The sequence below is a fragment of the Cydia pomonella genome, chromosome 21 (genome assembly GCF_033807575.1).
Source record: "Cydia pomonella isolate Wapato2018A chromosome 21, ilCydPomo1, whole genome shotgun sequence".
Lineage (NCBI taxonomy): Eukaryota > Metazoa > Arthropoda > Insecta > Lepidoptera > Tortricidae > Cydia > Cydia pomonella.
The window spans coordinates 14,188,225-14,201,463 of NC_084723.1; the positions used below are offsets into that span (position 1 = coordinate 14,188,225).

The 13,239-nt window shown below is 35.7% G+C and overlaps 1 protein-coding gene and 1 long non-coding RNA gene across 2 annotated transcripts in view; both read left to right on the forward strand.

Moving 5' to 3' along the window:
- Positions 1–13,239, forward strand: part of LOC133529598 (uncharacterized) — a 108,165-nt gene that overhangs the window by 2,797 nt on the left and 92,129 nt on the right. The window lies entirely within an intron of this gene.
- Positions 1–13,239, forward strand: part of LOC133529593 (nucleolar protein 14) — a 14,209-nt gene continuing 970 nt past the window's right edge. Inside the window, exons 1-9 of the mRNA XM_061867336.1 lie at positions 1–298; positions 847–1,040; positions 1,836–1,918; positions 2,221–2,431; positions 3,706–3,814; positions 4,619–4,758; positions 6,463–6,578; positions 8,426–9,267; positions 12,221–13,215. Of these exons, the coding sequence (XP_061723320.1) occupies positions 104–298; positions 847–1,040; positions 1,836–1,918; positions 2,221–2,431; positions 3,706–3,814; positions 4,619–4,758; positions 6,463–6,578; positions 8,426–9,267; positions 12,221–13,215 (2,885 nt within the window). The 5' untranslated portion in view covers positions 1–103. The remainder of the gene's footprint in view (positions 299–846; positions 1,041–1,835; positions 1,919–2,220; positions 2,432–3,705; positions 3,815–4,618; positions 4,759–6,462; positions 6,579–8,425; positions 9,268–12,220; positions 13,216–13,239) is intronic.

Here is a 13,239-nt window from a genome sequence, read left to right on the forward strand (position 1 = left end):
CGCGTGATAGTTGTCAGCTGTCATAATTCCTAACCTGCAAACTGCCGTGGCAGCCAAGAAAATTAATGTTATCTGGTTAAAATTGTACTGATATATTTTGCCAATGGCTAAAGTGAAGAATAAGAGAAATGCTGGAGCTGCAGATAGAGCTCAGCAAAAGAGGAAAGCGGAGGCGAACAAGAAGAAGTTGAATCCATTTGAAGTGCACATAAACAGAGAAAAACATAAGGTTCTCGGCAAGAAATCCAAACATGACAGGGGATTGCCTGGTGTTTCACGGGCTAAAGCTATACAAAAGGTAAAACATATCAAATTAAAATAATTAAAATACATTTCTAATTGATAATCATTTATTTGCACATAAAAAGGGTTTATGTAAAAGGTGTTACTAATCACTTTATGTCTTAGTTAAATATTTGTACTTAAGACACTCATAAACTTAAATATTATAGGACATTATTACACAAATTGACTAAGTCCCACAGTAAGCTCAATAAGGCTTGTGTTGAGGGTACTTAGACAACGATATATATAATATATAAATATTTATAAATACTTAAATACATAGAAAACACCCATGACTCAGGAACAAATATCCATGCTCATCACACGAATAAATGCCCTTACCAGGATTTGAACCCGGGACCATCAGCTTCGTAGGCAGGGTCACTACCCACTAGGCCAAACCGGTCGTCAAAACTTATACGTTTTCTTTCCGTTATTCATTGAAAAAGCATACTTTATTTGCCAAAGTTATATAGAAACATAAGAGGGTTCTTGTATATGCTTATTGATACCTATTTCCTGATAGTAAAGATTGTAACAAAGTGTTTTTTTTTGCCACAGAGAAAAGAAACCCTCGGCATGGAGATGAAGCTGATGCATAAAACGAATACGTTCATAGATAAGCGTATAGGTGAGAAGAACAGTGAGTTATCGGCTGAGGACAGGATGGTCGCCCGGTTTGCTGCAGAGCGGGTGAAGCAACATAGTAGGAAGAATATATACAATTTGGCTGATGATGAGGTGCTGACACACAGGTAAGATGTAAGACTAACATAAAGGGTATACTTCTCAGTTAGTCTCATCAGGTCATTGTCATCGGGTTAGAATAAAACTTTAGAAAACTTAAAATATTATTTAACATGCCTATGGTAATATAATTTATTCAAATTTTATGTACTTTCTTTTCTTTTAAAAATAGTCTAACATAGTTCTTACGTAAAGATTCAGATTTATTTATTTCACACATACAAAAGCATTTGCATTATAAATTACATTTATGTCAATGTATATGAATCTACATATATTGTGATGGTCAAAAATTAATTCTAAAAATAACATCATGCACCAGACAGCTTCATGGCAATATTTATAAAATGGAAATTTTCATCTGAAAAGGATCGTTGAGCCAGAATTTATAGAAAAGCAAGCAATATATAAATGAAAATAAAATCAATAAGAAACTATAACAATGCCAAATATGCAAAAATAAATTATACAGTGATGTCAAAAAATTCACTTATTGAATATACCTAATGGGTTGTCCAGCAAAAAGATTCTCAAATGACGCTTGAAAGTAAAGAGATACTAATAGGGTTGCTAACTGTCCCACTATACATGGGAAGTCCCATTTCTGGAGCCCTAGAGTATACATCCTGTAAAAGGCCCGTGTGGGACACCAATTAACCCATTTTCAGGCTAGGCATATTATGGAAACTGTTTTCTGAAATAATAGATTTTTTGTTTATGGTGACTTGGGTATTTATATAGTAACACATGCATCTTCTCTTTTGTGAAGTCTCTATGTAATAATGTCATTATTTTTGTTTCAGAGGTCAAACATTAGAGCAGATAGAGAAGTTTGATGACCCGCGGTCTGATGAAGAAGACGAGTCAGGATTCAAGGGATTGGACGGTAAGACCTGTATACAAAGCATAGACACTATAAAATAGTAATAATAACCCAGCCTATAGTCCCACTGTTTGGGACAGAACACCTCTTAAGATCGAGAGGGATTAGGCTATAGTACGCTATACTTATCTTAATACATGAGTCGGAAATGTCTATCGGTAACTTATTGTCCGAGTATTGTGTAAACTACCTTCTTCTTGTTTTCTTAACGCTTATTACTAAGTATTTAATTTATGTTCTCATCATAAGTGAATTGTAAAATTCTTAATGGGAATAATTGATCTTTAAACCTAATACTATTTCAGATGATTTTGTCTCCGAAGGCCACTTCGGTGGTGGCGTCCTCTCCAAGTCCGATAAAGATGGAGCCAAGTCCCACAAGGACCTGATAGAGCAGCTGATCGCCGAGTCCAAGAAGAGGAAAGCAGAGAAGCAGAAGGAGAAGGAACAGACCTTGGACTTGACAGAGAAGCTGGACAGCGAGTGGAAGGATCTGCAGCCGGTTGTGTTTAAGAAGTAGGTTTTGAATGTTTAACAAAAAGGAGTATTTTTACCAGATATTGTTGTGTGCGTGTGATAACTCTGAAGTTGCAGACGTCCATAGGCTGCTCCATAGGTAACTGGTCTGTAATCTTGATTTTATTGTACAATGCATTTTATTTTATTATTTAATAAGCAGGCTGGTAATCATAAAGACAGTTATTATGGATGAGTAGTAGATATAATACGCTTATCTAATTTATTTTAAAATTTATGCGAGGCAATTAAAAATATGTAGCTATGTAAAATAAAAAAAAATATATATATAAATACCCAAAGGAAACAAAATGAAACGAGTGACAAAAGAATGTTGATTAATAAATCAATAAAATAAAAAGTAAAATACTCGACACTGTCACATAATGCCGAGTACAGTCAAGTGCAAAAATATGTATCGAAAGAATCGTCTCATAAATATGGTACTACACTCTTATTACACTGGAATAAGATATTATGGGACAAATTTTACACTTGACTGTACATACAAACGTGAGAGTCAGAATGGCGGGTGTACCTAAATAAAATTAAATGAAAACCATACCATATTTTTGTACCTAATTAGTACTATTTAGTACCTCCGTTAAAAAAATTTGTACCTCACGCCGTTCCCGCCATTCTGACTCGCATACAAACAGCAACATTCTTTACTGTCCATCGGTGGACCTTATGCCTTTTGTAATAAGGTCCACCGATGGACAGTTAACAGTGTGGGGGACAACACAAAGTAGGCCACTCCAATGGACGAAGTTATGCATTAGAGGGACCAAGCCTGCTATCTCTTTCCACCATTTCCACTGCATAACTGATCTAAGTCGGCCCGATATGTGTCCCCGGTATGATATAAAGTAAGAATAAAGTAGTAGTAGTAAAACTCTTTATTGTACAAAAATGAAAACAAAACGGAAAAAAACACTCATAGTACAAAGGCGAACTTATCCCTTTAAGGGATCTCTTCAAGTTAACCTTTGAGCAATTGAGTGAGAATTGGAGACGGTATATAGACATCCGTACTATACAAAGTGGAGCAAAAAAAAAAAATAGAAAAATTATTTAGCTAACTTATAACCTACAATATACATCCAATGGTATATGACCTACAACAAATATATACACATATATTCTATAATGTATATTACATATATACAAAAACTACAATACCGCACACATCCTTGAAATTAAGTTTCGTCCTTTTTTAAATTCGCCTTTAACGAAAAAACATAAATAATAAAACACATTATCTGTGGTTACAGGATGCGAGTAGAGGAGTCGGCCATAGACAAAGTGCTGAACAAGGCAGAGAAAAACAGCCAGGACTACGACAAGATGATGCGGGAGTTGCGTTTTGAAAAACGAGGCACTGTAAGTATTTTATTATAAAATACTACAGGTTTACCGTTTCATTGAGGTGGTTCATAAGAAGTTATTATGGTCAGGTATAGATTGGTTGAATGCTTGGTTGCGTGAAGCTGGATTGTATTATGTTGAGCGAGTATAAATGTAATATTCAGGTTTATTTAGCCACCTGCAGTAATTTATGAGGTGAATATATATTAGGTCATACTGAGCAACTTTACCCCGAAATCACGAAAAAAAAAATTTACTCTCCCAAACAAAATGTCAAGGTCAGACAGCCAAAATGTATGAAATAACCAATTCTTTTTTTCGCGATTTCGGCCCGATTTCGGGGTTGGTCCAATCGCAAAAGTTGCTCAAGGCGATGCCCATGGTTAGATCTATAGCTTCTGCCTGGAACTTTGTTCGCATAAAAGTCGTTAACATGCCACCCACCCTCCTTAGTGCTTTTTTGTGGGATGAGTCCCGGAAAAAAAACCTACGTCCTTTGAGCCGTTTTCGCTTGAAATAGGAACAAACGTCCAAATTGTAGCGTTTTTAATATGAATAGCCTCATAAAGCCCAGCAATAGAAATGAAATATCCAAAATTTGCCACTGGAATTTGAACCTATAGTGCACGGAATACAGTAGATTTTATTTTGTTTGAAAATTGCACGAAACAAAACAAATGCAACTCTGTCCTAATTGAATATGATTTAAATTTCATCGAACTGAATAAGTCCTATAGGTAGGACCTTGGGCCTTACGAGGATAGACTGAAGTCGGTTTTGTCGTATTCTTCACATGAATATCTATAATAAATATTTCAGCCATCAGACGCAATCAAGAGCGACGAAAAATTAGAACAAGAGGAACAACTAAGGATAGCCCAACTAGAGAAAGAGAGGGAATTAAGGATGAGAGGAGATTACGAGGAGTCCGCTAAAGTCGAGCCAGCTAAGAAGCACCGGTAAGACACCCCTATTCATAAAACTAAGCTAACCTCTGTTAAAGTATGTCCCTTTTCAACAAACACAAATATTATATGACAGATAGGGACAAAAGATAGATTTAAAAGTGCAAAAATTACTGCATTGGCTGAATCCTGAACTCACGGCTTCTGGATCGATACTCCAGTGCTCTGCCAACTGAGCCACCAAGACCTCATCCATAGCCAGCAAATCTTTATATGGGTCTAGGGCAGGGGTCACCAATTAGTTTCGCTCGGGGTCTGTATTAAGAAATGAAATGACCATCGCGGTCCGCACAACAAATTATAGAAAAAATATTTTTTAAACAAATGTAATTACAGAAATAACAAAGGTATTTTTTTACATATCAATGAGAAAAAATTACATTTTTTGTTGCGGACTATCTGGACTATCTTAGCTAGTGACTTCGCCCGGCCGTTTTCAAATTGACGTCAACAAAGATAATGCGGGGGATACATTTTTATTTTAAATTACGTACTCTGTAGTGCAAAAGTTGCTGTGTTCTCGCGGTCCGCACAAAATGGGTCGGCGGTCCGGATGCGGACCGCGGTCCGCCATTTGGCGACCCCTGGTCTAGGGGACTCTAGCGACATCTACTGTAAGAGCGTTACACTTCTTATACGCTGCGCTGGAGTATCGACCCAGTGGTCGTGAGTTCGAGTCTCAACCAAAGCAGTAATTTTTCCACTTTTAAATTGTTTCCAAGCTTAATAGCATCGTCCGCAGACGTTTCTGCTTGTTAATAATTAATTTAGGGACAAAAGATTATCCACAGCTTGTGTTTTTTGACAAATCAAATTAATCAATAAAGCTCAATAATCAAGCTCTCTGGTTAATTGTCCTTCGTAGTCATAGTATTTTTTGCACTGGGTACATAAATTAATATATATGTATGTATATTTATTTATAGTATATTTATGTAAGTTTATAACCGTTAGTATATATTATTTATCGCTATTTTGCTTGTTTTAAGTTACTTATTCTGTTTTTTTTTTGTTTAATGCCTGCACGTACTACTGTTTCTGTTTAGCCTGATGGTTGACTGGTAGAGAATGCCTTTAGGCATTAAGTTCGCCATTTGTACTTTATTTGTTATATTGTGCAATAAAGTTTAAATAAAATAAATAAATAAATAAAATCAGTGATAATACAATATTATAATGACTTCTAGCTAATTTGTTTTTCTTCATAAATCTGAAACATCTGCAAACGATTCCATAATGCATTGAAATCAAGGAAAATCACACAGTCTCGGGCGAGACACGAACTTGCGACTCCGGGATACCTGCCCGCCGTTCTATCAACTGAGCTACCTAGACTTACCCGTTCACAGCATTTCCACTTTTCCCTTCTTTTTACGCATTGAAGCTCATCTGACGCTGGAAATTTTAGGTGACCGTTGGAACCATGATAATGGAAAGCAATATCATTGACTTTGGGCTTTTTTAACACTTGGAGTGGTAGACCGTCTACTATCGACCGATTATGTCACTTAAATTTCAAATTTGATTAGTTGAAATAAAATCAAAATTCCAATAACTGAAAAACGACATATGCCACTTGAAGAGTTAAATTTACCTCGATGACTAGCAAAGTAATCTGCATTAAAAAAAAACGCTGAACATTTTATTAAAATACGTTTATCTGTCTTGTCTTTTGAAAGCTTGTAACAATATTTCCAGGTCAGCTGATGATCTCGAGGACAACTTTGAGCTCGAGGACGAGAAAGAGTTCATGCTGGCGTACGACAAGGACGGAAAACCTCTCGTGCCGGATCACATACTCAACGACTATTCAGGTAAATCCAACCGGGTTTTTATTGCAGACTAGCTTCTTCCCGCTACTTCGTCTGCGTGGAATGATGGTGATGACTGATGAAAACTACACTATGTCCTTTGTCAGGGCCAATCTATGTTCATACCAAATCTTGTCTCAATCGGTTTTCGATTTGATTTTTTTTTTTCAATTTGAATTCCATTTATTCTCTTATGCGGATATTGAAGGGGAACGCAGGGCACTGGCAGTAAGAGCTAATATGTTGATTCGCAGGAGGTCAAGAAAACATTATTTATGTCGTATTGCCAATCATTCTACACGTGCAGCCTGTGGATCAATTATACGAAGCGCGCTTACAGTGCTCTGCGTGCAATGCTGGATTTAGAGGTCTGGAGGCCTCGGGCAATAAAGGAGTGGAGGCTCCCTGGCCCCAAATTTTTTCCAAATAAAATGGTAAATTTACCGAATTCTCTATTGTGGTCCCTCTTTTGTGGAGGCCCAGGGCAGTAGCCCCGGTTGCCCTCCCCTAAATCCGGCTCTGTCTGCGTGTCCAGTTCAATAACGGCTTCAGGATGCTGTTGGGGCTACCACGCTCTTGCAGTGCCTCATGTTTGCGCAAGCACGAATGGACGATTTTCATGCAATAATGAGAAAAAGAATCGCCTCTCAAATGCATCGCTTGCGGGGTAGCACCAACAACTTGCTGGTAGATATAGCGGAGAGATAAGACTGTCCATTTTTTTGTCACTGGGCGCCAGCTCATCGTCCTGTGTACCAAGACCCCAAATGAAGCCGTGAGACCTAGGTTAAGATGTATTAACACTAGTATTGTAAGTCTGTATATAACTAACAATCTATGGGTAAAATGGCCTGAAATAAATTAAAAATTATATAAGCTTACGGGTAATTCACCAATTGGCTTACACTAGCAAAACACAGAACATATGCAACAATTATAAAACACATTAACGCAATAGAAGTTACTAAACTAAAGCCTACGCCAATTCTAGGGGTTAGTTCCCAAGCGGACCCCAGGCTCTCATGAGCCGTGGCAAAAATGTCGGGACAACGCGAGGAAGAAGAATGCAACAGCAAAAATAAATAAAAGAAAAGGTTTAGCTGTTTAAGCCATATCCTTGCCTTAGTCCATATAATCTTAAAAATATAAGATTAGTTCTAAGTGAATGGAATTTGATTGTTTTTCCTATAACAATAAACAGTTTAATTTTTTTTAAAGCGTGAAGGGGTTAATAGACTGACTCTTTCATTTATAACATTAGTATGGATGTATAATTACACATTCTGTGAAAATTATTACTTTCTGCCTATAACCAAAGATAAATTGATTGTATTGTACATTTTAAATGTGTAAATAATAAATAAATAAATATTATAGGACATTATTATTACACAAATTGACTAAGTCCCACAGTAAGCTCAATAAGGCTTGTGTTGAGGGTACTTAGAAAACGATATATATATATATATATTTTAGTAGGTTTCACTGGCTCCTACACTAGGCGAAGTCTGTCTCGTAGGTAACCGTTTCAGACATGAATTTCCAATGATATGATATTGTGCGAAAGCCAATAAGACACGATAAATTTAATTTCTTTATATAATATATAAATATTTATAAATACTTAAATACATAGAAAACACCCATGACTCAGGAACAAATATCCATGCCCATCACACGAATAAATGCCCTTACCAGGATTTGAACCCGGGACCATCAGCTTCGTAGGCAGGGTCACTACCCACTAGGCCAGACCGGTCGTCAAAATAATCATGCTTTGAATTAGACACCTTATACACATTAGAAGAAGAAGAAGAAAACTTTATTTACAGTACTTTTTTCTTTTTCAGTTCCCAATGCTCAGAAACAATATGACGATGGTTTGACTGAGTCAGAAGACGATGACGATGATGAAGAAAATAGTGGCGATGATGATGATGAAAGTGGCGACGAAGAAAAAAGTGAAAAAGACGAAACAGCCACCAAAAGTAAAAAAGATACCAAAAGCGATAAAAAAGTAGTGGGCCACGGCAAAGAAAAATGTGGAGATAAAGAAAAGAGTATATTATTTAAAGATTCAGATGATAGTGAAGAAGAAGATTCCGACGAATCAGACGAAGATGATGACCCAGACAGTAAAAGCCCTCAAAGGGATTCTAAAGTAAAAACGAGTAAATCTGAAAAATCAGAAGATCAGAGTTCTGATGACAGTGATGAAGAAAGCGAAAAACAAAAAAATAATAAAATAAGTACAATTAAAGCTGAATCTAAATCTAAAATAAAAACTGATGGCGCCGGAGATGACAACTCTAAAGCAAACATTAGTAAAAGTGATGCAAAAATAAATGTCAACAGTAAAAATGATGATTCTGACGAGGAATCTAGTGAAGCAAGTGACGGTGATGAAGAAATGGAAGACATAAATAATATTAACAAAAATGAGAATAAAAAGAAATCTAAATTTGAATCGAATTCTGATAGCGAAGAAGATTCAAGTGAGCAAGAAGAATCAGACACAGAAGAAACTCAGAATAATGTAGAAAAGAAAGTTTTAAATAATAAAAGTAAGAAACTTATTGGTGATTCAGACAGTGAAGATCAAAATAAACAGACTAAAGACGATAGTGATGATGAGATTGATGAACAATTGAAGTCATATTTAGGAAAGACTGCAGAATACGAAAACTTTAAGGTGAGAAAACAATTGTTTAACTATTATACCATTATATTCTGAGGTGTTTCCCTTGCGCTATGACATGGGGTTCTTCAAGAAGCAGGTATTTTTTTATTTTGTTTTATTCTACGTCGGTGGCAAACAAGCATACGGCCCGCCTGATGGTAAGCAGCCTCCGTAGCCTATGTACGCCTGCAACTCCAGAGGAGTTACATGCGCGTTGCCGACCCTAAACCCGCCCCCCCCTCGTTGAGCTCTGGCAACCTTACTCACCGGCAGGAACACAACACTATGAGTAGGGTCTAGTGTTATTTGGCTGCGGTTTTCTGTAAGGTGGAGGTACTTCCCCAGTTGGGCTCTGCTCTAGATCTGGAATGACATCTGCTGTGCTGTGCCCTACCACACAAAGAGACATTCACAATGCCCATACCTCTCTTTTGGACGTAGTTTAAGGACGTACCCGGGTCCAAATTTAGGGTTCTCAAAGGTTGGCAACGCATAAGTGGCTCCTCCGATGTTGCTTATGTCCATGGGCGGCGATGATTGCTTCCCATCAGGCGGCTTGTCTGCTCGTTTGCGGCCTATTACATAAAAAAATCAAAACTCTCTTACTGTGTAATATGAATCATTACGGCTAAATTATACCTTGACTCTTATTGTCATGTTATTAAAGGTTAGATTTGACAAATCTGCACGTCATCGTGGATGGCACGAACTATACCTACATATTGTATTGTATTGTATTGTATTTATTTATTTGCAAATAATAAGTAGGTACAAAAGTGTCTTAGGTGGTAAGTGACAATTGGTTGCTTATTCTGCTATTTGTACTAAACAAGTTGTACTAGCATGCAAAAATCTTAAAACTACTACAACTCTGGCTGTATATCTTCAGAGAGGAAATCATTTACACTATAATAGCTTTTATCAGATAATAGCTTCATTAATTTGTTTCTAAATCTATGTACAGGCAGTTCTCTTATAGATTTTGGTAACTTGTTAAAAAGTTTCATGCACATAACGAAACAATGATTCGAATATAATGCTGTCCTGGGAACACAATTATGAACCAACCTTCCAGGATCCCGTTGATTTCTGGTAGAGGCGCTTTCAGCTGTTGTAAATAAATACATATGCCTCTTTACAAACATGCAGATTTCTAAGATGTATAAACATGGCAGCGGTAAGATCCTAAGTCTTTTGAAAGATGGTTTGCATGTCTTGTATGGGGCTAGATTACAAATAGCACGTATACATTTTTTCTGTGCTACGAATGCAATGTTAAAATTCGTACAGTTTCCCCACAAAATAAGCCCATATCTTAACACTGAATTAATATACCCATGATACGCGGTTAACGCCGTATGTAAACCCGATGAGCGTCTTAACTTGCGTAGTACACAAACAAATCTATTTAGTTTACAACGAATCTTTTCTATTTGTGCTTGCCAATCCAAGTGTTTATTTAAAACTATCCCTAAGAAACTTACATTTTGCACTTCTTGAATTGACTCATCTCCGTAGTTTACATTAATCTTAACATTTTCGCCAAGTTTGGAGTTAAATTGTATGTAATTAGTTTTACTCATATTAATTCGTAAATTATGTCTTTCTAACCATTCTATAACATTTCTTAAAGTCTCATTAACTTTACGTTCATGTTCCTCAATATTTTCAGTCTTTCTTGATGTAACAATAAAGGATATGTCATCAGCAAACATAACAGATTTATATTGAATTATATCGGGTAATTCATTTATATAAGCAATAAATAATAAAGGCCCAAGTACACTACCTTGCGGTACACCAAAGTCGTTACATTTTAGCTCCGATCTATAGCCGGTTTCTTCATTAAAGTCGTTGAGTTTAACAATTTCTACACACTGTTTCCGATTTTTTAAGTAGGTTTTTAACCATTTAAGTGCAAGACCTCTTATACCATAATTTTCTAGTTTGTCTAAAAGTAACGAATGGTCTACAAAGTCAAAAGCTTTGGACATATCTAGAAAAATAGCTGTAGTATGTTTTTTTTCGTCTATGCATTTAACGATGTGGTGAATTAGGTTAAAACCAGCAAGTGTCGTCGATTTATGTTTTTGAAAGCCATTTTGTTCTAATTTTATTATGTTAAATTTATTTAAGAAACTGGTAAGTCTTTTGTGCATGCACTTTTCAAAAATTTTTGCTAATATTGGAATCAGAGTAATGGGCCGATAGTTTCCCATATCCTTCTTATCATTTTTTTTAAACAGTGGCTTTACTATAGACATTTTGACCTCTTGTTTCTTTTCAATAACTTGTGGACCTTTTGCACTGTTTGTCTTATTAGCTGCTTTTCTAGTTGACAGGAAACAGTGATATTCTTTCAAATCTTAACTTTAAGCGCCGTATAAGTTAATATTTATTTGTCACTTTGATATTTTTATTTCTCATAAATAACCATACCCTGTTTTAATTTTTACTAATACAAGTATTATACACCGTGTTTTTTTTATTTCCGTTAATCTCAAGGGTACATTCCTGAGCTTAAATTAAGTAACTTTCTCAATGACACCGGTATTCTAATTAACTCCATTTTGGAAATAATCAATAATTTATTTTTATCTTATGAGGCCCTCACGAGCGTATGCACTTGCTTTAGGCTACTGTTTACATATTGATTAGTGTTTAGTACGAGTGTGTACAGTTGCTATTAAACGTAAATACTATCTCGGAGGATTGAAGTTCGAAATGACATTGATATCACGTTTTTCAATTGTTCAGTTTAATTAAATGTAATGCCCGTATTACAACAACGCTATATGCTACATTTATTCACTTTATATATATATTTTTACTGAAAATTAACTATGTCACGTACGTACTTACCCATACCCCGGAGTTAACGGAATTCAATAAAAACACGGTGTATGTAAGTATACTAATAAACCTTTTATCAAGCTAATACCTATTCATTGTTTCTTATTTACAGGAATTATTATCAGGAAAGAATCCAACACAACAATCCACAGCCATCCAGAAATTAATAAAAACCTACGACCCAAGTCTTGGCGAAAATAACAAAGATGAACTATCAAGATTATTTGCGAACATGCTTCAATATGTCAACGATTTATTCTCTAATCTAACAAACGAAGGGGAACTCATGAAATCATTCTTGATATTTAACGACATAACAAAACATTTTTATGACATCGCACATATTAATAAAGTATCATCGAGAAAATTCTTTGCGGAGTTATTAAAAGAGAAATACGAAGCATACAGAAAAAAGCCAAAGCGAGTACCGGATATGGATACATTGATATTTTTCAAATTAATTTCTATACTGTATCCTACTTCTGATTTCAGACATCCGCTTACATCGCCATCTTTGACTTTCATGTCTCAAATTTTACATTCATGCAGATTTAGAGATGCATATTCTATATCTAGAGGACTATTTTTGGTTACTTTAATATTAGAATACACGGTTTTATCAAAAAGATTTGTACCTTCTGCTATAAATTTCATCAGAGGCATTCTTTATTTGAGCGCAAAAACGACCGTTTTAAATCCAATAAAAGTCGTGCCGCCGTTCCGTTTGCATAAGGACGCGAAAATTTTAAATTTGGAAGACGATTGTTCGAAATTGAAAGGTGAATGGAAAATGAGTCTCAACGATTTGTTGACAGAAACCATAGACAATGGATTTAAAATTCGAACAGTTTATAATTCAATAATGATTTTGAGGGAGTTTTTTGAACATTGTGGTGAAATCGAGGCACAGGAGTGTATATTTCATCCACATATTCGGTTAATGAGTAGATTGGATGTTGAGTTGTATCCCAAAATAATAGCAAGTGCTATTGAAGAAATTATTAAATATATGAAGGGTACTTTGGAGGTGAAAACGTACACGCCTTTGACTAGTGCCAAGGCGAAACCGAAGGTGTTGAGGTTATATGAACCAGATATACAGGAAGTGTAAGTATAAGTTTAATATTAAAC